This window comes from Pseudorasbora parva, chromosome 25 (genome assembly GCF_024679245.1).
Source record: "Pseudorasbora parva isolate DD20220531a chromosome 25, ASM2467924v1, whole genome shotgun sequence".
NCBI classification, from domain to species: Eukaryota; Metazoa; Chordata; class Actinopteri; order Cypriniformes; family Gobionidae; genus Pseudorasbora; species Pseudorasbora parva.
Window position 1 is genome coordinate 7,163,962 of NC_090196.1, and position 27,744 is coordinate 7,191,705.

The 27,744-nt window shown below is 38.7% G+C and overlaps 4 protein-coding genes across 4 annotated transcripts; all 4 read right to left on the minus strand.

Annotated features, from left to right (window-relative positions):
• Positions 1-11,046: 11,046 nt before the first annotated feature.
• Positions 11,047-11,424, minus strand: LOC137064978 (histone H2B-like). Its single transcript, XM_067436541.1, has one exon. It carries the CDS (start codon positions 11,419-11,421, stop codon positions 11,047-11,049), a length of 375 nt encoding a protein of 124 aa, XP_067292642.1. The 5' UTR covers positions 11,422-11,424.
• A 1,077-nt stretch (positions 11,425-12,501) lies between these two features.
• On the minus strand, positions 12,502-12,840 carry LOC137065247 (histone H4). The gene has a single exon (XM_067436839.1). It carries the CDS (start codon positions 12,821-12,823, stop codon positions 12,512-12,514), a length of 312 nt encoding a protein of 103 aa, XP_067292940.1. The 5' UTR covers positions 12,824-12,840; the 3' UTR covers positions 12,502-12,511.
• A 10,041-nt stretch (positions 12,841-22,881) lies between these two features.
• On the minus strand, positions 22,882-23,488 carry LOC137064984 (histone H2B-like). The gene has a single exon (XM_067436546.1). It carries the CDS (start codon positions 23,486-23,488, stop codon positions 23,114-23,116), a length of 375 nt encoding a protein of 124 aa, XP_067292647.1. The 3' UTR covers positions 22,882-23,113.
• A 959-nt stretch (positions 23,489-24,447) lies between these two features.
• LOC137065424 (histone H4) lies at positions 24,448-24,881 on the minus strand. Its single transcript, XM_067437056.1, has one exon. The coding sequence runs from the start codon at positions 24,875-24,877 to the stop codon at positions 24,566-24,568; it is 312 nt and encodes a 103-aa protein (XP_067293157.1). The 5' UTR covers positions 24,878-24,881; the 3' UTR covers positions 24,448-24,565.
• Between the last annotated feature and the right edge of the window lie 2,863 nt (positions 24,882-27,744).

Here is a 27,744-nt window from a genome sequence, read left to right on the forward strand (position 1 = left end):
TCCTTTTGTGCCAATCTTACAAGCGTGATACTGGCCTTCCTCATGTCTTCAACATTTATGGGTTTAACGGTTTTGTCTCTTGCTAATTGCTGGATACGAGAGACAACTTTCAATGCTGTGTGCCATTTTGAAAACCGCTTAAACCTCTCCAAAAGATTCTCATCTTGTACTACCTTTGTTTGAAGTACTTGTATAGTTCTGATTTCAGGATCACCAACAAGCAGCTTTGGAGTTGTCTTTGGTGTGATGAGATCTTTTTCCCAAAGAAACTTGGGTCCCGTAAACCAATTTGAATGAATTAGCTCTGACACCTTGAGGCCCCTGGAGGCATGATCTGCTGGATTTTGATCAGAGTCTATATAATGCCACTGTACAGGGTCAGTTGTTTCTCTGATTCGTTGGACTCGATTCGCCACAAAGACGTGAAACCTACGGGCTTCATTATTAATGTAGCCCAAGACCACCTGAGAATCTGTCCAGAAATATTCTTGGTCAATTTTGAGCTCCAGCTCCTCCTTTAACATGCTACTTACTGCTGCTGAGATCACAGCTGCTGTTAACTCTAGCCTGGGTATGGTCACAACCTTTGTTGGTGCAACCCTTGCCTTTCCTATAACAAAGGAGCAGTGCACCTTGTCTTCACTCAACACCCGGATATATGAGCACTGGCCATAGCCATAGCTACTCGCATCTGAAAAGTGATGAAGTTCAATCCTCTGTACGTTCCCTAGATTTTCAGGAGCAAAACATCTCGGAATCTCAAGATTTTGCAGGTTCTTTAGTTCATTCATCCAGCTTGTCCACTGTGGCATTAACTCTTCGGGCAGTGTTTCATCCCATTCTATACCCTTTTGGCACATTTCCTGTAGTACTTTCTTTCCTAAGAGGAGGAAAGGAGCCAGGAAGCCTAGTGGATCAAACACAGATGCCACAGTTGAGAGTATTCCTCGTCGTGTTGCTGGTTTCTGATCCAGAGTGACATTAAAGGAAAAGGTGTCATTGTTTACACGCCATTTTACTCCCAACACGGTCTGAACTGGGAGTTCATCAGAAACAAGGTCAACATCCTGAACTCCGCTGGCTCTTTCGCTGACAGGAATTGACTCCAAAACATTTCTGTTGTTGGACATGAACTTGTGTAAACGCAATTTCCCTTTTGCACATACATTTCGGGCTTCATGAATTAATTTGACAGCCGAGCCCACATCCTCTACACTAATGAGTCCATCATCAACATAGAAATGCTTTTTGATGAAGCTGGCAGCGGCAGGATACTCACTCTCATTTTGACATGCAAGGTACTTCATTCCATAATTCGCGCAGCCAGGAGAAGATGCTGCTCCGAAAAGATGGACTCTCATGCGATACTCCGTTGGCTCTAAATTGGCATTTCCGTTTTCCCACCACAGGAACCGCAAGTAATCTCTGTCTTCCTGACTCACATGGAATCTGTGAAACATCTTTTCTACATCACAAATAACTGTGACTGGATGTTTGCGAAACCTGCAGAGCACCCCAGTTAACCCATTAGTGAGATCAGGTCCAGTAAGCAAGTGATCGTTCAGTGCAGTACCATCATATTTAGCAGAGCAATCAAACACAACTCTGATTTTCTCTGGCTTTCTAGGGTGATATACCCCTTGGTGAGGAATATACCAGACGTTTCCTGCCTTGGGTTGGTGTTCAGCTCTCTCCGCATCACCATCATTGAAAACACCTTCCATAAATTTAACATAGTCATCTTTGAATTTGGGGTTTTTGTCAAATTTATCTTTCAGGCGCTTCAGCCGCACCATAGCCAGCCGCTTATTTTCTGGTAATTGTGGGCGTGTCTTGAAGGGGAGGGGCATCTCCAGGTGTCCCTCTGAATTCTGGTGAATTCCTTCATCTAGTAATTGCATAAACTGTATATCGTCTTGGGATATGCTTCTTTCCCTTGGATTTGTATCTCTGAAGTCTGATTCAAGGGCTCTGATGACAGAGGCAGGTGTCAATATTGGGAGTTCCTTAACGGATACACGATGGCACAGGCCTGTGACTTCTGTTGACTTTGCAACCTGTGGTGAACTGCCAACAATAGTCCAACCCAGGTCCGTTCTGATGGCATACGGCTCATCATCACCTCCTGTGATGACTTGTCGTGGAGCCAACGCTCTTGAGCAGTCATAACCTATCAGGAGTCCGACCTTACAATCCATCAGCTTTGGTATTTCCTTTGCTATGTCATTCAAATGACGCCACCTTCTGGCAGTTGCAGGGGTAGGAATGTGAGAACGTTCAAGTGGGATGAAATCTCTGGTATAGGCAGGTGGCAGATTGATTAGACCATGAGAGGAAAACCCTCTAACTCTAAGCCCACTAACTCTTTCACTTTGAACAATGGAATCCTTTCCCATCATTGTAGTAAGCTTTAACTTAACTGGCTCTGAAACCACTCCCATCCACTCGCATACCTCTTGGTCCACAAAGGTGTTGCTACTCTGGGTATCCTGTAGGGCATAAACTAAGGTCTCTTTTTCAGGATTGATAGATGAAGAAATCCATACAGGCACTATCATTGAGGTACTCCCACCGTCACAACTGTCTACACAACAGGAAAGGGAAGATGTATTTTCTTCTGTTTGCATAGCACGAGAAAATGTGGCTGCTGCAGAAGACGGGCGGTCTTCATGAAGTGGTGTTGGATGATGTTTCTTGCATATACTACAAGTAGCTTTATTCTTACAATCTCTTGAGTTGTGTCCTTTCCTAAGACAGCCAAAACACAGATTATTGTCTAATATAAACTTTCTCTTGTCCTCCAATGACTTACAAGCAAATGTTTGACATTTGTGGATAGAGTGGCTTTCCCCACAACACCTACAAGTGACTGGGAATGAGCATGATGGCGATGTGCTTACTTTGTTGGGTCTGTTTGACTCCTTTCCCCCAACACCGTATGTTTTCGGTACGGAGCTTGATTTCTCTGATGTATTCACACTTGTGAAGAAAGCATTAGCCTTTGAGCGCTTAACTTCTCTAGACAAATTTTCTTCAGTAAGCTTCAAGGCATGAAAGGATGTAACAGGGTTGCATGCTATTTCTGCTTCTTGTGCTACAAAATCAGCGAACTCCTTGAAACTAGGGTATTCTTCTGATTGTTTCAACTGGATTGTAACATGCCTGTTCCAACGAGACGTCACCCAATCAGGAAGTTTTTGTAACATTCTTTGATTCTCTTCACAGTCATTTAACACTTGAAGCCCTTTGATGTATGGCATGGCATTGCTGCAGGATGTCAGAAAGTCACTGAACTGTCTCAATTTAACTGATTCTCTTGATCCAATCTTTGGCCAGTTATTCAGTTTTTCTCTGAATGCACGCTGGGTTACAAATGGATGGCCATACCGAGAATTCAATGCTTCCCATGCTTGATCATAGGCGTCCTCATCCTTTCTGTAGAAGTTTCCTGCCAATACAGACTGTGCCTCACCACTAACATATTTCTGTAGGTAGAATAACCTATCAGCTGGATTTGTGCATCGCCGCTCTATCAATGCCTTGAAACTTGTTTTCCACTCTAAGAACTTAAGTGGGTCACCTGAGAAAACCAAGGGCTCCGGTGCGGGAAGTCTGCTGAGAGCCATTGTGTCCTGAAGGGCTTGTACTATAGAAGCTTCCTTATCAGTATGAGTTGTTTGCTCCTCTTTAACTTCCTTAGCAGATACTGAAGGACAATTGGCTACCTCACTTCGTGCTACTCCACTTTCTTTTCTGGACTCACTTGAGTCAGCTTCGGAGTATGCTTTGAGCTTTGCAGCTATTACTTGAAGATCTCTCTGATTTTCTAGTCTTTTAAGTTCAAGCCTTTGAGTAGCAATAGCCTCCTCCATCTTCACCTCTGCCTGCTTTGCGGCCAACTCAGCAGCACACTCTGCTCTTTTTGCTGTGATGCTATGCTGTTCTGATGCGCAGCTTGAACGTTGACTACGAATAGTAGATTTGGAACGTGTAGACCCAAATATGGACTGAGCATACTCTTTGTCAAGCACCATACGAATTCTTGCATCTTCTTCATTAGCATCAAATTCCTCTTGCCCTACTTCACTCATACGTACTTTCATCAGCCCCATCAAATCTGCTGTTACTGCAGTGCAGGAATCCACTTTCCTTCTAATCTCAGTTGAAGGTAATGATTGAGATCGTATAAGTTCATACAATTTTTTCACTTGAGTTTCCAGCCCTTCAACACTATCCATCATGTCACCTAAGTCTTGATCGGAGCACTCATCTTTAAGTTTGGTACGAGCAGTTCTCACTTGTTCTTTCCAGCTTTCATACAGCTTGATGAATTTACTCTCCTTCTGAGAAACTTCTTGCTGCTTAAGCTCCTGCATTTTGGGAGTTAACTTTCTCTCTCGTGACGACTTTCTGGGTTCATAGCTTCTTGAAGTGGAAGCAGTAGCTTCTATCATTGCTATTTGAAGTGACTCTAGTTTAGCTTGAATATCCACTATGAGTGACTCTAATCTTTCCCTTTCAGCATCATCAGTTTGCAACCTTAACTGTTCAGTTAAGCTAGTTAATTCTGCCTGCAATGACTCAATTTGCTCACTTGATTCATTCATTGTAATTTTTCTCCATGAACTGACCTTGTAAATGTTTTAACAAGACATTTTAGTGCATGGTTACTTAATTACTACTCTCAGATCAAAACTCTTGTTACTATTCGCCACTATGTCACTTGTAATATATAAACCACGATCAGGTTGAAATGATAAACCAATTAAGATATATTATAAACACCTCAGTCTTACTTTCTTTTCTTTCTTTTTCTTTAAATGTCCATAAAGACAGAGGTATCACAGTCCAAAATACTGTTGATTGCAAAGCAGTACTCCTACTTGAAACAGCGAATAATATACAACCACTGTTCTATGAAGCCTGTAGAAGGATACTTGCAACTGTCTACGCGGCTGAATGTCGCCCTCTTCTGGTCGTGTCGCGGTACTTCCTTGGCGGCAACAGCTGCATAACGGCAAGCCTCGTCTCTGACGCCTTCTTCTCCACGCGATAGTCCCGCCGCGATCGTGCTTTCACTTTGTATCCAACGTCTCTTCTGTACGCGATGCAGCCGCGATCTTGTTTCCTCTTTCCATCCAGCCGATGCTGTACAACTCTTTAAGCTGTCGACTGTAATGGCGTCACGTTTTCACTATAGCTGCACTGGTCTAATAAAAACAATGGCCACGCTTCATACAGATGTCTTCTCTGTTTATTTTGTCTCTCTCTCTCTTCAGTAGACACCGTGAAAACTACAAGAAATAAAAACACATTCAAAATATGCATTTCTCTCGTCCAGGGCCTTCTGATATTCAATGAATGTCACAACAGATATAAGACTATTAAACATTGTTAACATATCGCACATAAACAATACAACATGCGCACATAAAGCAATACAAACAACATCATTGTCATTATGAAGTATATCAAGTTAAATTACCGTGTGCGCCTCTCAGACCATGCAGACAAAAAACAACTCTCTTCAGGCCATATGTAATTTTCTCCGTGTTAATGCTCGAACTTTCCAAATGACGCAGACCCGCTATCAACTCAATCCGGGTCATGTGACACATTACGTCTCATAAATCCCACCCAAAGAACCCACAACTTCAAACATTTCAAAGGGCATACATCATAAAAATATTTGTTGTTGTTGTTTTAATTAAATGAATAAACTCAAAGTGAAATGAATTTATAACAAAAACATAAAATACCCATCTCAAGAAAAAAACATGTCCTTTGACAGTTACAATTATTATTATTATTATTATTATTATTAGTAGTAGTAGTAGTAGTAGCCTAATATTGTGAAATATTATTACACAATGTTCTTTTTAACTATTTATATAGTCCTTTTTTAAATGATCCTAAGGTGCAGAAGGGCAGTTTTGCATATTTCACGCTAAATATATTCTGAAGTACAGTATATGCAACTTGAATAAGACAATTGAAAGATAACGCTGGTCAAAATTAGAAAACACTTTCAGACACCTTCAAGCTTTGGGTGTTAATCTGGCACTTGGTGCTAATTTCCGCAATAATCTGGCAAACCCTATTTAATTGAAGCTAAATTTCCAATTTTCACTGAGGTTGCAAGATGGAAAGCCACTCTAAGGCTACTGAAACCCTACGACACCAGCAGTGTTGGGTAAGTTACTTTAAAAAAGTAATTAATTACTAGTTACTAATTACATTTTCAATAGTGTAATTAGATTACTGTACAAATTACTCTTGCCAAAAAGTATTTAATTACTTATTACTAATTACTTTTTAATTACTTTCTAAATCCTATATCAACCTCGAGTTAAGCAATTCAAGGTTAGACATGAAACGGCTCTTTTAATTCATTTAAATATACAATATAAAACTACATAAATTCCTGTTATTAACTGACCAAAGTTTTACAAATGTGAGAAGGATACATACAAATATGCGTTTTAAAGTTAGACTTTAAATGTTGATGTTAAGTCCACTATTGAATTATGTACAATTATACTTAGTATTTAGTTCAATTACATCAGAAGTAACTGTATTTAAATTACAGAAAAAAATAAGAGTAATCCCATAGTCTGTAATAAGACAGAATACAGAGTCACTCTATGGTTTTACATAAATACTGATAAACAATCGCTACCTTTGTTTTATAATTTAGATTTTTGTTATTTAAAAAAAAATGTTCAGCTTAAATTTATTTTATTATAGCTATGTTTATATTATTGTTAATAAAATATATTTTACAACTTATTTTATTGTATATTTTATTGTATACAGTTTTTTATTGTATACTTATTTTATTGTATACAGTTGTATATTTTACAACTGTATGTTGGCTCTATTTCCACTGGCTTTGCTGTGCATTCCCCTCTTTTGTGCTTTGGAAAAATTAACTTAAACACAGCCTGTCCTTCAGTTGTTGTTGCCTGCTCACAGTTAGCATTTTCATTTTAGTGCATTGCTGCAAGATACAGCCTGTAATCATTCCACAACCCATAAAATATGCAAATATTAGTAGACTATTGTAGCAAATAAACCATTCTGAATAAGAGACAAATGTTCAATCAATGATTATAATGGTTTCTTTCTTGCATGAAAGGCTCACAGTTGCATGGTCAGTCAAGAGAATGTGAGAGTGTGTGCCAAGATGGGAAGCTCTACTTCTTTATATCTCTGCTACTCATAACATAGATAACAGGACCAGAGGCAAGGCTCCTAGCCAATTTTACCTTTTTCTGCCTTATTAGGAAAGTACATTATTTATTAGATAGAAGATAATTAATATTAATAAAATAATGAATAAAAAATCATTTCCATAACAATTATTAGAAACAATGTTTATAAATATTAGGTGCTGAAAGGGAAAATCTCATTATTTGGGACAAAACCCAAAATCAGACTGGAATGCCTCCAGTGACGACGTCTGAAAATGGTGGCTGAGCTTTTCTATATCCTTGAGAACTCTCTTGCTGTATAAAAGCTTTTCCACTCTGTGGAGTGGTATTGATCCTGCAACCCAACAGATTAAAAAATATGAAGAAAATCTGAAAATTTTACCAGTTTATTGTCATTTTATTTAGTCTATCTATATAGTCATACCTGGTTGGAACCATTTTGTTGCATCCCTGGAAACTTTGTCTGGGTTTTCACACTTGGGGAAGAGGTGGTTATGTACATTTTGTATGTTTTTCTGCAGTGAATTTTGTGAAAGTTTGTCAAGTTTCTTAGATAAACCTGTACAACAGTTTAGCTCCAACCCCAATCAAACCAGCTTTTATAGGCCCTATAACATTGTTTAGCTGGTTCAGGTGTGTTTGATTGGGATTTGAGCTAAATTCTGCAGAACAGTGGGCCTCCTGGACCGAGATTGGGCACTCCTGCTGTACAAAGTAAAAGCTTGTTGTACAATCATTATTTCAAGATAAAAATGAATAAGTTAGGTTGAACAATTGGACAATTAATTGAACAAGAATCAACTTTGTATTTGATAAAAACACAAAGATAAATAATTCCTTTTTCAAAGTGCCACACGTCATAGAACTGAGTGATATTGTGGTCCCTCAGGTACTTCTGAATCTGCGGATGGCGATCGGTGACTATATGTAGTCAACGGCTGAACCATTAGACTCCAGCTTATTGAAACAAACAATCCCTCTTTTCCATATGATAACTGCCACCAACCTCGTAACTCTGCTGTTGGGTACACAACATTTCAAATTTAGGACTATAAACAACAACAGATTAAAGAAAGTATTATTTATTTTTTAAATGCTTAGGAATTACTAACCTGAAGTTGAAGATCCAGAATTTTGTTGGTTTTCATGTGCATCATAGCTGCCAAATTTGGCTGAGTGTCCTATTGCAAACATCATAATCATATATAGAACATTACTGAGAACATAAGTATCATAATATTTTCAGAAAACTCAAAGACTAACAAACAGCGTGAATTGTTTTTATAGTCTAAAACGTACCCGGTGTGTCAGCACGCATATTTCCAGCCACAGCAACATTTCTTCCCTCTTGCAGCTCCCTTATAAGATTCAGTTGATCTCGGTTTCACTTGCATATTATGGTACTTTTTTGTGAATTGTATTGTATTGTAATACTTTCTCTAGTTGTTTTAAAAATCCCCCGGTAAAATACGTTGCAGCAGCCATATCACCCTGTAGCCCAAGACTGGTCTCCCACTGAAGCTAAGCAGGACTGAGCCTGGTCAGTACCTGGATGGGAGACCAACTGGGAAAACCAGGTAGCTGCTGGTAGAGGTGTTAGTGAGCCCAGCAGGGGGCGCTCACCCTGTGGTCTGTGTGGGTCCTAACACCCCAGTGTCGTGATGGGGACACTATACTGACAAAGAGCACCGTCCTTCGGATGAGACGTTAAACCAAGGTCCTGACTCTCCATGGTCATTAAAAATCCCAGGATGTCCTTCGATAAAGAGTAGAGGTGTAACCCCGGCATCCTGGCCAAATTTGCCCATTGGCCTCTGTCCATCATGGCCTCCTAATAATCCCCCTCTCCTGATTGGCTTCATCACTCGGTCTCCTCTCCACCAATCAGCTGGTGTGTGGTGAGCGTTCTGGCGCAATATGGCTGCCGTCGCATCATCCAGGTGGGTGCTGCACATTGGTGGTGGTTGAGGAGATTCCCCCCTTCTATGTAAAGCGCTTTGAGTGCCTTGAAAAGCGCTATATAAATCGAACAAATTATTATTATTATTATTATTATTATTATTATTATTATTATTATTATTATTATTATTATTATTACAATAGCATGGTTTCCAAGTGAAACAACAAAAATTAAGAAGTTGCTTTCATGTTTATATCTTACGCCAATGCAGATTCTTCAGTGACAACAGAATCTGGGTTATATGTGGAATCATCGGGTTCGACATGTAATTCTAATTATTCCTCCTCATCTAACACCAAGGTCTCTTGCTGGGCGGAAACCAGTATTCTCTGGAGTATGTGTGTGTGTGTGTGTGTGTGTGTGTGTGTGTGTGTGTGTGTGTGTGTGTGTGTGTGTGTGTGTGTGTGCGTGCATGTGTGCGTACCGGATCTGTGCAGGCCTAATGTTGAAGATGGACATTTCTGCAGGTGACACCAGGCATTTTATGTGGTATATGAGGTTATTGTGACGTAATTCTAGTTATGGTGGTGAAGACTAGTCTACCTAGTTTGGCGATATGTGCTCCTCTTTCTGTGTGGAAAATTCCTTACGTTGCATGTTTTTAGAACCAATCAGAATAATCCACCTTGCAGTAATGACATGGATAGACCTTGAAAACGATATAACTGTTGGGACAATTGCCTGTACGATAGGGCAAGGCAACGAGACAATAGGAGAGGAAGCCCGGCCTACGAACTGCTTGTGAGACTTGAAGCTGGCTTCTGCTTTTGAAACTGCAAACTATTCTGTGGTACATTTTTCTTTTAAAGGTGCCCTAGAATGATTTGAAACAATATGTTAAATTGTTCTCTGATATCTACATAGAGGTTATGTGGCTTATTTAAGGGCAAAAATTGTCCAGACACAATTTTACAGGTCCATTTACAACCCTATAAATTGTCCCTAGGATGTAATGCTCTGTTTTTGCCTTATTTGGAAGAGTCATGAATATTAATGTTGAGCTCTGCTCTGATTGGCTTATTTCAGCCGCTCACAGCAGTTCAGTGAAGTGGCTGGTGAGTCCTGACAGAACACAAACCAACTGAATGACGCTTTAAGCAGAACATCTCAAATGGTGATTGATAAAATGCAGCTTACTTGTTTATTGGTGTTTTCAGATCATCCGCGCGTGAGAAAGAGCGTTCGTGCTTGCGGTTGCCAGATTTCAGTAATTTAAATCCCCCAAACAGAGCTTTTCTGTGAAAACAACATGTAAACTATCCTGTGTTTTACCTAAACATGTCCAATCTGGCAACCATATGCGCGCTAGCTCTCTCTCGCACGCGGATTATCTGAAAACACCAATAAACAAGTAGGCTGCATTTCAGCAATCTCCATTTGAGATGTTCTACTGAAAGTGTCATTCAGTCTACATTTTAAACTTGTTTTTTTTTTCCGCAACGATATTGCATGTTTATATAACGTTAGTCACAATGTTAGCTACGCAGTGACTGGGATGTACTCGGAAATACAAGCATGCAAAAACATCATAGGCCTTAATGTATATGTATGTATGTATGTATAATGTATGTAATAATAATATTAACCTTTGTCATTAGACACACTATTTAGTTTTGTATGGTACTTGGAGACAAAGACATGGGGGACCATCCAAACTTTCATCAGCAACAAGTGCAAGAGCAAATATCTGTCATGGATTGGAGGTGGAACGGTGCAAACGGAAGGGCAGACTTAACCACCCCATCCATTCATATTCATTCATATTCCAGTATTCGAAAGTGATCAAAACAGGAGATAAAACGAAAGCTCTTTAGACGAGAACATGTGTGGCTCTTAAAAGAGCCTTTGGGGTGGTTAAGGTCAGAGAACACCTCACTTGGAGCTGGTGTATTTAGTGACGGCCTTTGTGCCCTCGGACACGGCGTGTTTGGCCAGCTCTCCGGGCAGCAGCAGACGCACGGCGGTCTGGATCTCTCTGGAAGAGATGGTGGAGCGCTTGTTGTAGTGCGCCAGACGAGACGCCTCACCGGCGATGCGCTCGAAGATATCGTTGACGAAAGAGTTCATGATGCCCATCGCCTTGGAGGAGATGCCGGTGTCAGGATGAACCTGCTTCAGCACTTTGTACACATAGATGGCGTAGCTCTCCTTCCTGGACTTTCTGCGCTTCTTTCCTCCCTTAGCAGCGGTCTTGGTGACGGCCTTCTTGGAGCCTTTCTTAGGCGCGGACTTCGCTGGTTCAGGCATAATGACGCTGAAGAATCAATGTGAGCTCTGGAGCGATTCAGAGGCATTTATTCACCGCCATATGCTAATTTACAAAGAGATACGGGCCGAACCCATAAAATGTAATTGGACAACTCCTTGCATCGCGAGAGGAACGAGGGCCAATCATTGACGGGCAAATATTAGCCCCGCCTACCGCTTTATGTTTGAAGGACCACCCCGCACAGACTCCGTTTGTTTTGTTCATTTCCCGCCTTTTTACTTAAATAAAAGATTGAATACTAATATTCTACAAGATAATGTAATCCGAATATATATATATTATATATATATTTTAGAATAAAGTAATAGATTCTTTTTGAAAAGTAGATTTTGTATCAGAAATTCCCTTCTACACAAAAGCCCATTTATTAATAAATAATAATACATTTTATTTGTAACGCACTTTATATTAAAACTGAAAAATGAACAAGTAACAAATCAAATCAATCAAAAGCTCTGCTAAAAAGGTGGGTTTTAAGACCACGTTTAAAAGCAACCAGACATTACCACTAACATTAGATTGTTTTTTTTCTTCTTCTTAATTCTGTAAATCACTTTGAAGTGCAATAGTTATCTTCTCTGAAATACACATTATTAGAACTCAGATGTAACTATCAGCCAAAAGCTGATATCAGTGCAATTCAACAGCATTATTATTTGATAGAGCGCCAATATACTCTTTGCATAACTTAAACATTTGTTTTTGTTTTTCCAGAACAGTATTGATGTAAAGGACATATAACCCATAAGAACCCGGGCAAATTTCTCTTTGTATGAACATTATGGGGCATATAAAACAGGCTTAATAAACCACTTGTATTATGTTTCTGCAGCTGATTTTGAAATACAACACCTCCCATGTAAAATATTTGGAAAGCTATTTATGATATTGGCACTTTTTGAAATGTTTATTTAAGTAGGCATTTATATATTTAACTTAATCTAGTCAGTTAAGAAAAAAAATTGTATTTTACATATTTCCAGCATTAATGTGATTAGACTCTTTAAGCGAGAGAGTGGGTGGCTCTTAAAAGAGCCGTTGGGTTTGTAGTTTCTTGATTTCAGGCGTTTAACCTCCGAAACCGTACAGGGTGCGTCCCTGTCGCTTCAGCGCGTACACAACATCCATGGCGGTGACGGTCTTTCTCTTGGCGTGCTCGGTGTAGGTCACGGCATCGCGGATAACGTTCTCCAGAAACACCTTCAACACTCCGCGGGTCTCCTCGTAGATCAGACCGGAGATGCGCTTGACACCGCCGCGGCGAGCCAGACGACGGATGGCGGGTTTGGTGATTCCCTGGATGTTATCACGCAAAACTTTACGGTGACGCTTGGCGCCTCCTTTACCGAGTCCCTTACCTCCTTTGCCTCTTCCAGACATGTTTAAGTCAGTGCACACTTCAGTTAGTCTAACGACGTTAACGATTTGAGAATAAACGCTTCAAGAAGGCCATTTATATTTGCTTACAGGACCTGACAGAAACCAGTGCCGCGTAACACGCTCCTCCTCCCCTCCCATTCAACACAAAACAATTGATTTAACCCTAAACCTGATCTAAGGAGACCTGTCCTTTGCTTAACCCTTTCATGCATGGTGTCCACATTCGGGGACAGTTAAAGGGTTAGTTCAGTGATTAGCATATGGCTTTGTATCAGTAGAAACTCTGAAGTATATTCAAATGATTGTGCTTTCCCCCATCATATCCCCCTGAGACAAGAGATTTATGCATTTTATTTCTGGAGAAATTCCTCCTATGATGCAAATATCCAATTTGCATCATAGGAGGAATGTTTGGCCAAAGGCTAAAGACTACAGCCAGCAGAGGGAGCCATTTCCGTCTGGGGGATGGGAGATTACACTCAGAGCTCAGCTCAGCTACAGGCACTCATTTAAACGGAGCTATGCTGAGCAATGTAAGTCTTTTAACTTAAAAATTAATTTCTATGAAAGTTAAGCTTGAACTGAACTAAAACACACCAGACTGAACTCACATTGTGAATGTATGCCGTGAGTGTGGTCGCGATTACCTCAGCTCTCATCACGAGAGCTCATCAGCTCATGTATCTGACTCCTGCAGTTAGTGCTCAGTGCTGTGATACTCGCGCGGCGACTCACTCATTATGTTGAACACACACGTTCAGTTTTTAATTGTAGTGTCTTCTCCAACTCAGTCACAGTAATCAAGTTGGTGGCTTTGGGAATGGCCTCACAGGGCAGCGAAGCATTCTGGGAATTGTAGTCTTTCATCCCCATGAGACAAAAATACATTTTGTCTTTTCTCAGTCTAGAAGGCACCAAATTCAAAAATAATTTCACTTTTCTACTGCATTGATGACCCAGTTTAAATATAGATTCATCTTCCAAGCGCTGAAGTACCCCTTTAATTTAGCTCCATTTAGGGTCATTTATCATGGTAATTTTCTCCAAACCACTTGAGGGCAGTGTCAGTAGATTGACAGCAATATTGTAACAGTGGCTAACATAGATATGCATATTTATACAAGGAGGTCAATTGAGCTAAATAAAAAAATGAAAAAATATTAGTATAATATTAATATTAGTATAATAATGTAAATACATATTATTAAAAAAAATTATATGTACAGTAAAGTTTGATGAATATATTAGAATTTTTAAACTAAAATTTAGAGTAAAATGTAGTTTGTATACACCAAAAACTAACTGTCCATGTATGTGGACGTCATGCAACAGTGGAGTCAGATTGTATAAGGTCTGATGTGTCACCTGCTAGTATAATCTGTTCTATTTTTGCAAAGATGTTATGATTTGATTTATATTGTAATAAAACAGACATTAAACAAATATATCAACATAAATAACCATTAATATTACATATTACTGACTTAAATGGCAACTTTAAACATATATATTGAGACAAATTTGCATTTTACCTTCCAAACAAGGACAGCACAGGTCAAGCTCTCAGTCCAGAATAACAGAGAATATCTCAGAAGACAGTGGAAGTGACAGCAGTGATGAGGAGTAGGAGCCAACAAAGCCCAGCTTTAGGTTTCCGCATATATGTAACTACCGTTATAGTTCCTACAATATGTGTTTTATTGTTATTATTTCATATATTATTGTTTTTAATAACTGGGCTGAAATACATAGCATAACATGCCATAATAAAAACACGTACAAGGTTCCATATTGTCATCTGTGGCTTTGTGTCTCATTTGACATCTTAGTTGCATGGTGTCCACATATGTGGACAGTTAAATAATTTTTAAATAAAACTATATTTTGTAAAAATTAAAATGGATTTTAATTTTAGCATCATATTTAAGTAATAAAAATAATCTAAAAAAAACCTAGATTATGTTTTTTCATAAATCATGCATAAAAAAGTTTTAATAGCCTAGATTAATTTAACGAAGATGATATTGGCAGAATAAAATTATATTAATTATATCATATACAGAGAAACTGAATGTTATATCCAATTAATGAATTCATTGAATATATGTCACAAATCAGTCTATATAAACCATGTTCACGCTGCCATTCACTGCAATGTCTTGCAATGTAAAACTACAATTCTGAGCGGTCTCCCATGTTTAGTGTCCCTTGGTGTTGGATCACCTGCTGTTTTCTGGACTACTCTCTTGCCTGCGTTCCCTGTGTGTTGTTTGTTTGGACTGCCTGCATGAATTGTGACCTTGCCTGTACTCTAGACTTCGATTGTGGACTGTTGTCTTAATAAAATTGCATTTGGATCCCCAATCTGTTGACTCATCGTTACAATATAACAGTGTTTATGTGACCTGTCAGGTAGCCTATATTTGCTGGTAGCATGATTTCAGGCATGAATATGCATGATTTCAGGCCTCTGATTTACACTGTCTCCCTTTACCTGAATTTGCACCATAAGAGTATCTCTTCTTTGGCCTTCAGCATGTTACAAAAGTTTCAAAACAGGGCATGCCATTATTAGCTTAGAGAAATGTTATCCACCTTATTTTGCAACGCTGTCTGCTTAGGACCCCAGAGTGATTCTATTGGCTGAAAGAACTTTTATGAAACTTTTTTTTATATAACTTTTTTTTTAATGTCCGTTTATGATAATAGCCGCCCACATATAAAGGTAGCCTTAGTATATTTTATTGCAATCTAAAAATGGCTGGGTTAAAAACAACCCAATTGGCAACTCAGCGCTGGGTAAATATTGGACAGAACACATGCTGGGTTAAATTAACCCAGTGGCATTTTAACCCAGCAGGCTGGGCTGTTGAGAGAACCCAAAATGTAGTAAATTTTTACCATTAATGGATTTGCTATTCTGGGTTATTCTTGCTGGGTTGTTCTTAAAATTTCTCCTGTGCATTAGCCTACTGTAAAACTAGACAATCATGAAAGAACAAATGAAGAACGCATGGTTAGACTGTTAAAACAATATTTTTTATTGCTTGACAAATGGTACAACATACAAATGTGTTAAAATTGGCAACAATGACAACTACAAACCTAATATATTCTGTCAATTTCACGTTTAAATCAAACTTTTATTTTGACGTGTTGCCATGAAAGGACAGTTTTCTCAAATTAAACGGTAAATAAATTCTCATGTCCGCAGTGACACGACAGAGGCTAAAAAGACGGCGAGCGTGTGTGGCGCGCGTGTGTTTGTACGCATGCGCACGCACCACTGTCATTCACACAGAGACGCAAAACATGGAAGCGTAATATTTAAATAGTGTTTAATATACACAGACACTCGTATATTCGGCTACAGTCTGGAGCCCTGCGTGACGCGTCTGAACGCAGCTGCGGGACCGAATATAGTCTACTTGTGAGTCGATGCTATACATAGGCTATCGTCACATTTTTTTAATTTCAGTATGTACTTGGTACCGAAGTACCGGTACTTGACATCCCTACACAAAACCCTGGTTGATTTTCGTAAGGGGATCATGCTCCGTGTAATCACAAACTGTATTAATCTATCGTCTCACATGCCTACCTAAACTAACACGAGTCAGTACATTGCATCGGATTCTGAGGTAAAACTTTTGTCATCATGTAAGCTTAAGAATTTTTGCCGCGAAGAAGAAAAAAACTAGCCTGACAAGCCAGACCCACATCAAGATGTTTGGTCTGGAAACTCACCATTGACAGCTCAATCCCAGGGGCGGGATAAACGGTTGTCTTTCAAACTCCCTCTGCACGCGATAGGGATAGCGCTACACCAACCAGAGCAACGAAGGTGAAACAAAGCTCGTTGATAGATTAAACATTCGCCGTATCGGGTCGGCTAAACTCCGAACACATCTTCCCTTTTTAAGAATGACTTCAGTGCCGTTCTATGTTCTTTTCTCAGAGAAAAGCTTAACTCCAAGTCTTCCAGAATCGCGGTCAAAGCTGATTCGAAAGACCGCCGCCGTTCGCCAGTTTCTGTATTTACTAGAAGCACGCAAACGCAAGTCGGCCTTCGTCATTATGGCCCTGCCCACCGACTCTATACACGATGTGATTGGTCTGGCAAGAGTTAGAGGAATACAGCTCAGAATGATATTGAGAGTTCCTAGACGACACTTGCGGGCAGATTAAATTTGCTGCCGCTAGGGTGCGTCTAGATTTCTAGGCTAGAAAAAACTATAATTATGCTAATTAAAATGATTATTAATGAAAACATATGAACCAAGCCTGCAGTATCCCTCTCAGATACTGAAGCTTTCGCGCCTCGATTGCCCCCCCGGTGACCGGTCCCAGTATAGCCGCCCCTCTGTGTTTTCTAATGGACGCGAGGCAAACTAAACAATAAAACTACATTTCAAACATTTTTTCCCCCAAAGTTAGTTTATGTCATTGAAGGCAGGTATCATCACGATGATTTCATTTCAAGTGTTCGTTTTTAAAATAAGTTTAGTTTTAATAATAATAATAATAATAATAATGCGTTCGATTTATATAGCGCTTTTCAAGGCACTCAAAGCGCTTTACATAGAAGGGGGGAATCTCCTCAACCACCACCTGGATGATTCGACGGCAGCCATATTGCGCCAGAACGCTCACCACACACCAGCTGATTGGTGGAGAGGAGACCGAGTGATGAAGCCAATCAGAATAGGGGGAAGATTAGGAGGCCATGATGGACAGAGGCCAATGGACAAATTTGGCCAGGATGCCGGGGTTACACCGCTACTCTTTTTCCGAAAGACATCCTGGGATTTTTAATGACCACAGAGAGTCAGGACCTCGGTTTAACGTCTCATCCGAAAGATTAGTTAGTTTTAGTTAGTTATCTGATGCTATAAAAACGGGGGTGTGACGTCATGATTGACAGCTGAGACTGACGGCTTCTCTGAGTGAAGTTGTCACTGAGGCACTAACGGACTTTTTTCTGAATTTTTGGGAGCAGATTGGAGCTTTAGCTTTAATTTCTACATTTCCATAACTGTTTATTTCACCCCAACATAATTAATTGTTCTGCATCTGTGAGAGTGTGGGCGGGCTTTTGATATCGCGACTGTACTTCCTGCTCTTTACTGCGCAACTCCGGTTCCGAAATCGCTACTGTGCAGACTCGGTCCCAAGATGTCAGCGCCGTGCAGGCCGCCTTAAAGCTTCAAATCTGGCAAGCAGAAACAGATGATGTCGAGTCGTCTATATTTTTTTACGGTCTATGAACTTATCTTAAAACATCTGCAAGCAGTGGCTTTGCCTTTTGCAGTCCTTTCAAAATGACAGTTTGGGAGCGAATTTAAATGAATCAAGGCGGGAAGCATGTGAAACAACCAAGCGCTGGCTAGAATCAACCAAGCATTGCTACCCAGCAGGTTTAACCCAACGACTGGAAATGTGAAACTACCCAATGGTGTTTAAAATGTGATCAAATAAACCAACAAATATTACCCAACAGTCTTAACCCAGCATTTTGGGTTAAAAAACAACCCAGCATTATTTAGAGTGCACGGTTTGTTGTCACAACTTTGTATTGTTTGCATTTATTTATTTTTTAATTGGTAATATATTTATCTGAAGAAAAATGTTTTGTTTCAGTGTTGTTATAATATAACAATCTTTCTATTGGTTTGGGTTTCTTGCCACTGTCGCCTTTGGCTTGGCTTGCTCAGTGGGGGACACTAAAATTATGATCTAAAGCCCCGTTTCCACCACAGGAACTTTACCCAGGAACCAGGAACTTTGGGTGGTACTTCGTGTGTTTAGACCGCAGGAACCAGGGTAAAATTGAAGTTCCGGGTAAATATTTCCCCCTCCAAACGGCCCTGCTCGCGAGGTAGTACTTTTTCAAAGTTCAGGAACTTTCGAGGGCGGGACTTGGGCGCTGAACATGCTGATTGGTTGAGCTCACGCAGTTCAACCGGCATTTTTAAAAGTCTTTTGCGAGGTTCGTTCTGCGTTCAGTAAATATCAGTCTTTGCTCTCTGTCTGGTGGCGCGCGGTCGTCTCAGCCATCTCACGTTCAATGTCCGTAATAGCTGATAATAATATACATTGTCATTTTAAATCTAGCTTTACAAGCTTTCTGAATATGCTGCAGCTGCTGAATCTGCATATTAGTGCTCTTTTCTGTCGTTGTTAATTACCTCTTTAGTAAACCTATACATAACCAGCAAAAGCAGCAAAGCTTGAATCTCTTCCATACTCGTTATTAATTTTTTTTCACCATGTAAACGACCTGACCGATTACTTTTAAGTGTGTGTCCTTACATGACGTGACGGCGCGCGCCGCGCTCATATTGACAAGAGAGGATAGTTAATTTTTCTGAGGGGTAAACTTTTTATTTCGTAAGTTATGAAGATAATGTTGGAGTAATGACACCGCGTATATTGCCCCAGGCAGTTTTTACTTTAACTGCGCCTGACAGAAGATTTTTTTTTCTGAGATGATTATTACACTTTACAACAAATAGCTATAAATAATACTGTATTAGTCCTGGTGGCCGTTAAGAGTTGCTATGGCTACAGTTAACACACTCCAGCTGCTGGAGAAAACAGCGTTGACATTTTTGGTGCGGCAGACAAACTGCATGTGACAAAATGATTGCGATTGAAAGTCATCACATGTAAACACCAGATCGGTTTAGATAACGTCTCATGTAAACAGATCACTAAATCTTTCAATCGGTACACACACAAATGATTACTGTCCTTCACTGATTTGGAGGAACAGTCGCGCACAGTCCTACATCACCGGACTAATTTGCCTAATCTTCTCGGAACTTTATCGCGGTCGAAACGCAGACAGCTGCAGGTCTGGGGGGGAGAAAAGTTCCTGTAAAAAAGTTCCTGGTACAAATAGTTCCGGGTAATTTTGGTGGAAACGGGGCTTAAGTTATTCAACTATCCAAATAATTTTGTTGCAATATTGTCCTGTTTAACACTGTGAAGCTGCTTTGAAACAATCGTCATTGTAAAAGCGCTTTATAAATAAGATTGATTGATTGATTGATTGATTGATTGATTGATTGATTGATTGATTGATTGATTGATTGATACAAAAATTAACTTTCTAAAGGAAAAAATCCAAACTTCATGAAGTTCTGTTTGAGCTCACAGTAAAAATACCACATTTTTGCTGCCGTTTTTCTTGAAATTATATTAAATTAATCCATTCTCAGAAAAAATTAATGTAAAATTGGGACATCAAATGAGCTAGATGGAAACTTCAGGTTCTCCTGTTTAAAATGATATATAGCACCTGATGCTAACTTGTTGAATGAGTGAGAAAAACAAAGAAAATTAGAGGCACGTCAGGCGCCCCAAAAATTTTCTAGGCCTTTAGGGTTAATGTGCACCTAATTAAGTATTGTATTAGAATATTTTAATTGGGAGAAACGTTTGCTTTTATTGCAAAAAAAATCTTACCCTTCTTATTTCCTGAAAATAGCTCCTTGTTACATGCAATAATAAATATTTCTTAAAAAGATGTGTATCTTCTATTTTTCGATTGGCTGATTGGTGATCCACCACTCGCAGTAGTCCATATGCACCTTGACTTAAGTAGAATAATAAATTGTTACTTCTACATACATTGGCATAATATTAAAACAAATTCCTTTCTATGAAGTAGAAAATGTTTGCTTTTTTCCACCACTGATTATGCATATTATAAAAATATATTGATTCTGACTTAAAGGTGCACTATGCAAATTTCCGTCCACTGGAGGGCGCCTATTCTAAACAAAGGCGTAGTTTGATGACGCCAAGTGTGAGCGCAGTATCTTGGGACATGTGGTCTTCACCTCACAGCCGGTGGAAAATAGGACTCGGGCAGAAATCATGTTCATGCATGCGGTTATTAGCGTTACTGTAGTGAAGCAGAGCAGGAGCGAGTGTTGTGGAGCTGAGCACGGCCGCTGGAGCGATTGTTATACAAACACACGGCTCGCGAACACAGGGACTTTTATTATGACGGGACGGGACACAGTCGCCGGGCGCCCGCACTTCCGCTTTTTCCGGTCAGGTAAAGCAGCTATTTTTATCATATCAGATACATTTAAGGGGCCAATGGCTTCGGCCATCCATTCGCTCTCTTCCCTGAACTGAAATGAAGTAGTGGGCTGTACTTTCCACACGATTGCCATCAGGTTCAAGTACACCTACAAGCCATGCGAGTTATTTGTGTATTGCAGGTTGGCTGGTGGTTATGTTTGCTGCATACCGCCTCCCATGGCCGAGACTGGTATTACGACACCTGTCGGGCCGGGGCTAGTAATGCTACTGCTAATTAAGGTTGATATCTCTGCAGCACGATAACTTGACATTTTTTTAATGACATTATCGCCCTTATTTCTTCTCATTCTTTTGACGCATGTAGGTCATTTTTAGGATATTTTAACCTCAATTTTTACACATGGCACCTTTAAATCTGCATATTTGTGATATTTACCCCAGGGCGTATTTTTAATTATATTAAGGCCATTTTTTTTCTTATTATGCAACAACTTTCATGTTCAATTCTTACATTTGATTAATAAATTCAGTTATAATGGTAAGACACTGACTATAGACTGTTACCAATCAAATTAAATAATTTAAACTGCAAAAATGCAACTGCAATATATAATGTTATGAGATTGATGTTCAAAATGTTTGAACATACAAAACAAAACAAAAAATGAAATTATACTTTTAAACATGAAACCAAACCGCCAATAGGTTGCAGCAAGTGACTGTCTTAATGAGTTAGTCATTGAGTCGTTCATTTCAATGATTCACTGCGCTGAGTGTTGCTTTCCTTTGGAACTATTTTCGTCTATGAAATAATTGGTGAAATAGAACAAAAAAGTAGTTTGAGTCTAAAATGTAATTAACTTAATATTAATTAGGCTACACAAATCATGGTACACAATTCATGACTTGTGTTATATTAACATTATCATAAATTATAAATAAATAATTATAAAAAAAACAACAACTCAGTTTTACCCTAGTATGTTTTTTCTTTGAGTTTATAGTGCTGCGCAGTTGTTTTGATTTCTCCATGAATGTCTCTCACAAAGTAAAAGGAACATAATAAACTACTGGTTTTTCTTCCTAATTTAAAATATAAAAATTATAAAATTGTCATTTATAAAATGCACTTTAAAAAAAATTACAGCTATTAAAAATAAAATAAGCAATATGTCACGGAATGCTCGAAAAAAAGAAAAAGAAAAAAAAACATTTATAGTTAATGTTTTAACAATTCTAATATTTTACCCTTTGCATCATTGCACGATATATCTAACATATTCATAAGAGGACTTTTTTTTTTTTAAACAGCTTCACAGCTGATCGAAACTTGTAGTTCAAACCGTTGATCTTAAAGAGTGTGATGGATTGTAGAGCGGTAGAAGACCAGCTAAATACACGAGAGAAACCGTTTAGGGCCTTTAAATTGGAAGGAGCTCAATCTTCAGGCCCCGCAAGAGAACTTGGTGTTAGATGAGGAGGAAGAATCATAATAACCCGATGATTCCACACATAACCCCGATTCTGTTGTCACTGAGGAATCTGATTTGGCATAAGATATAAATATTTACACACATTACCAATACATTTGTGTTAAATGTAACTTCTCAATTTGTATTATTTTTATATTGCCTTAGGATAGATCCACAGCGATAACAAATACATTGCTTTTGAAAGCTGTCTTCGAGAGCTGTTTGTGTCATCCAATTTGTAAGACAAAGTGTGTTGTCCAGAGCAGACGAAGGGGGACTTTTGTTGTATTCACCCAGCTTTGTGAAATAAAAAAGTCATCAAAGTAGTCCATATGTGACACTAGTTGGTTGATTACAATCTCTTGAAGCATCATAAATAAATTTTATTTCAAAAATATAAAAAAATGATTTTATTTAGCATTTTCTTCTCTTCCGTGTTCCACAAATAAAGATTTAAGTTTAAAAAGGTCAAAACACTTTTCTTAGAAGTATCAACACTGCATGGTAATATTGTTCTGGCACAAATGCTTTGTTTAAAACTAGTTAAAAAGATAATATAATAGTCAGTGATACCATATTTTATTTCATATACTGAACTAGGCTTAAATAATTGGTTGAGGGCAGAGAATATTGCCAGCATTCATATTGAGGTACTCCAAATTCTCAAGTGACCAAAACAGCAGTAAAGCGAAAGCTCTTTATACGAGAACATGTGTGGCTCTTAAAAGAGCCTTTGGGGTGGTTAAGGTCAGCGAACACCTCACTTAGAGCTGGTGTATTTGGTGACGGCCTTTGTGCCCTCGGACACGGCGTGTTTGGCCAGCTCTCCGGGCAGCAGCAGACGCACGGCGGTCTGGATCTCTCTGGAAGAGATGGTGGAGCGCTTGTTGTAGTGCGCCAGACGAGACGCCTCACCGGCGATGCGCTCGAAGATATCGTTGACGAAAGAGTTCATGATGCCCATCGCCTTGGAGGAAATGCCGGTATCAGGATGAACCTGTTTGAGGACTTTGTACACATAGATGGCGTAGCTCTCCTTCCTGGACTTTCTGCGCTTCTTTCCTCCCTTAGCGGCGGTCTTGGTGACGGCCTTCTTGGAGCCTTTCTTAGGCGCGGACTTCGCTGGTTCAGGCATGATGACGCTGAAGAATCAATGTGAGCTCTGGAGCGATACAAAGGCATTTATTCACCACTATATGCTAATTTAGCAAAGAGATACGGGCCGAATCCATAAAATGTCATTGGACAACTCGTTGCATCGCGAGAGGAGCGAGGGCCAATCATGGACGGCCAATATTAGCTCCGCCTACCGCTTTATGTTTGAAGGACCACCCCGCACAGACTCCGTTTCCTTTGTTCATTTCCCGCCTTTTTACTTAAATAAAAGTTTGAAGACTAATATTCTGCAAGATAATGTAATCCGAATATATATATTATATATATTTTAGAATAAAGTAATAGATTCCTTTTTAAAAGTAGATTTTGTACCAGAAATTCCCTCCTGCACAAAAGCCCCTTTATTAATAAATAATAATACATTTTATTTGTAACGCACTTTATATTAAAACTGAAAAATGAACAAGTAACAAATTAAATCAAATTAAAACCTCTGCTATAAAGGTGGGTTTTAAGACGACGTTTAAAAGCAACCAGACATTACCACTAACATTAGAATTTTCTTTTTTTTTCTTCTAAATTCTGTAAATCACTTTGAATTGCAGTAGACAGTTATCTTCTCTGAAATACACATTATTAGAACTCAGATGTAACTATCAGCCAAAAGCTGATTTCAGTGCAATTCTACAGCATTATTATTTGATAGAGCGCCAATATATTCTTCTCATAACTTTAACATTTCTGTTATTTATTCAGAACAGTATTGTTTATGTAAAAGGATATATAACCCATACGAACCCGGGCACATTTCTCTTTGTAGGAACATTATGGGGCATATAATACAGGCTTAATGAACCACTTGTATTATGTTTCTGCAGCTGATTTTGAAATACAACACCTCCCATGTAAACTATCTGAAAGGCTATAATTACGTTTTATTTAGGGTTTCATAGGTTTAATTATTTATCAGTTTTTAAAAAAGTAATGATTATATTTTACATATTCCCAGCATTGATGTGATTTGACTCTTTAAGCGAGAGAGTGTGTGGCTCTTAAAAGAGCCGTTGGGTTTGTAGTTTCTCTTGATTTCAGGCGTTTAACCTCCGAAGCCGTACAGGGTGCGTCCCTGTCGCTTCAGCGCGTACACAACATCCATGGCGGTGACGGTCTTTCTCTTGGCGTGCTCGGTGTAGGTCACGGCATCGCGGATAACGTTCTCCAGAAACACCTTCAACACTCCGCGGGTCTCCTCGTAGATCAGACCGGAGATGCGCTTGACACCGCCGCGGCGAGCCAGACGACGGATGGCGGGTTTGGTGATTCCCTGGATGTTATCGCGCAAAACTTTACGGTGACGCTTAGCGCCTCCTTTACCGAGCCCCTTACCGCCTTTACCTCTTCCAGACATGTTTAAGTCAAAGTTATTGACTATAAATGCCACAAGAAGGCCCTTTATATTTGCTTACAGGACCTGACAGAAACCATCGCCGCGCAACACGCTCCTCCTCCCCTCCCCTTCAACAAAACAATTGATTTAACCCTAAACCTGATCTAAGGAGACCTCTCCTTTGCTTAACCCTTTCATGCATGGTGTCCACATTTAGGAACAGTTAAATTAAAGGGTTAGTTCACCCAAAAATGAAATTCATGTCATTAATGACTCACCCTAATGTCGTTCCTATCCCGTAAGACCTCCGTTCATCTTCAGAACACAGTTTAAGATATTTTATATTAGACCAAGAGTATGCAAGTGAATGCACACTATACTGTCCATGTCCAGAAAAGGAATAAAAACATCATCAAAGGAGTCCATATGAGACATCAGTTAGTTCATTAGAATCTCTTGAAGCATCGAAAATACATTTTGGTCCAAAAATAGCAAAAACTACGACTTTATTCAGCATTGTCTTCTCTTCCGGGTTTGTTTTCAATTTTCAAATAAAGATTCAATCGGTTGTGAATCAGCGGATTGATTCATGATTCGGATCGCCAATGTCACATGATTTCAGCAGTTTGGCAGTTTGAGTACCACTTTTTAGTGTAAGCAATTAAAATATATACAAGGAGCAATTGAAAGAGATGCACCTGGCATGTTAACTTATAATTTTGGACACTCTTCATTTTTAAGATATTAAGATAACTATGCAATGCATTATCTGCTTTGGGGCAGGATGACAAAAACAAATCTTTAATTCTTTCACATCCAGTTTCTGTGGTACTGAAACATCCTAATAATGCTTGTCACACCAAATAGCTATTGTGATGGAATTTTTCATAACTCATATTTTATTTATTTATTTAGCAGGATTTACATTTATATGCTGTTGAAGACTAAATGTCCCTAACATTTGAGATAAAGTGTGTCTGAATCATCAGAATATAACAAAAGGGGGAATTAAACTAGCAGTTGTCTAAATATAGTAAAACTCATGACTTTGAGAAACAAAGAGAAATCCAGATTTGTTTTTGCCTAGCAAAAGGATTTGCTGATTTATACATATGATGAACCAATCATATTGTTGGAAAAATATGTATTTTCTATAAAAACTGTGGTACTCTTTTTGCTGGTGGGATTCTCTTTAAAATCCGACTGATTCTCCCAGTCATGATTAAATATAAAATAATAAAAGGCATTGTCTGAAGTTTGTATAATTATTGTTAGTGGAACACTAGAGATCTTATTCCCAAGTGATAGTTTTCATACAGGACGAGACATCGTCTGACTAATTTTGGGATAATATTGCAGATGTCAGGGAGACCTGGTTAAACTTAGAACAGATGCATAGTGGAAAATCTCTAAAAAACCTTACAGATTCATGATCCTCCATATCACAAGCATAACAACTCAACCCAGGTCGAAAAAAAAAAATTTAAATTGTGCGTTTTTTGGACATATTTAGTATGTTTAAATTACACTATACTAAATGCATATTAAATGTATTATTTTTAAACAACTTTAAGTGTATTAAGTGTATTTTAAGATATGCTTAAGTTCAATTTTAAGCTATTTGCAATATATTTTAATATATTAAATTGTGCTAAAATGGAACAACTTTAAGTACATTTAGTGGAATTTAAATGTATTTCTTTAAAATGTATTTAAAATATATTTTTAAAAATTAATTTTAATGGACTTCAAGAACATTTTAATAGCATTTCAGTATATTACAAATACATTAATTTTAATTTTGCAAAATTATTAAATATAAATGTTAAGACACGGACACACTCTGAAATATAGAAAACTTTAATTTACTATATCACATTATATCATATACATTACAAAATAAATTCCTTGAGTACATTAAAAAAGTACAGCAGCATACATATACTCTTAATTGACAAATACATTATAATAAATGAAAGATCAATGAAGTGCTATGGCAGAGCTATTTTCAGACACCTTGTAGAACATTTAATTTTACCTGTATTACTAAAAAAGCACACTCTCTCACAAAAATGCGTATAAATAATACGAGTGTGCAATGTTTTGGAATGTATACAGCACAATTTGTTTTTGAATGCATATGGTACCCAGTTTTCGTGTGAATATGATACACACTTTATGCCGTATTATGCTCAAACCCCGCCCCCATCCTACCCAAGGGCATTATATACGCCATAACGTGCGTATCATATGCACACGAAAAACTGTGTAGTGTATGCACATCAAAACTCATTTTGGTGTAGATTCCACGATTGCACTCATACTATTAATACACAGTCTCATGAGATTGTGTTGGAATATGGCATCATTGAATAAAAGTTACTGGAGAACAAAGCCCAGGTTGAAAAGGATGTCCTATTAAATGTATTAAAAATGCACTTGAAATTCAAGTAGTATTTTTATGTTATATTTGAATTGTACTAAAAACGTACTTAGGTACACTTTTAATACATTTAATAGTATGTCTTTTTCACCTGGGAGTGCAGAAGTGAGAATTTACAATCAAGCCTGCAAATGTCTTAACCAAACAGAGGAAGAGAAGAGTTTAAATGCCACCCCACATCATCTTCAAGTGGACGATCCCTTCTTTGAGTATGACTTGCATTTTCTGCAACCGAGGGCTTGCGATTCAGACACTGTAATGTTTGAAGACTTCTTTATGACAGGATCTGTGAAAGTGAAAAAATAATTTATTAAAAATTAACACAATGATCAAAGGGATAGCAAATGAAAATGTGCTGAAAATGTGCCCCCCCCCCCCCCCCCCCCCAGGGCACCCGAGATGTAGGTGTGTTTGTGTCTTCAGTTGAGCACAAATGAAGATTTTT

Excerpts from the sequence above, each read along its gene's own strand:
- LOC137064978 (XM_067436541.1), bottom strand. The coding sequence starts at position 11,421 with ATGCCTGAACCAGCGAAGTCCGCGCCTAAGAAAGGCTCCAAGAAGGCC.
- LOC137065247 (XM_067436839.1), bottom strand. The coding sequence starts at position 12,823 with ATGTCTGGAAGAGGCAAAGGAGGTAAGGGACTCGGTAAAGGAGGCGCC.
- LOC137064984 (XM_067436546.1), bottom strand. The coding sequence starts at position 23,488 with ATGCCTGAACCAGCGAAGTCCGCGCCTAAGAAAGGCTCCAAGAAGGCC.
- LOC137065424 (XM_067437056.1), bottom strand. The coding sequence starts at position 24,877 with ATGTCTGGAAGAGGTAAAGGCGGTAAGGGGCTCGGTAAAGGAGGCGCT.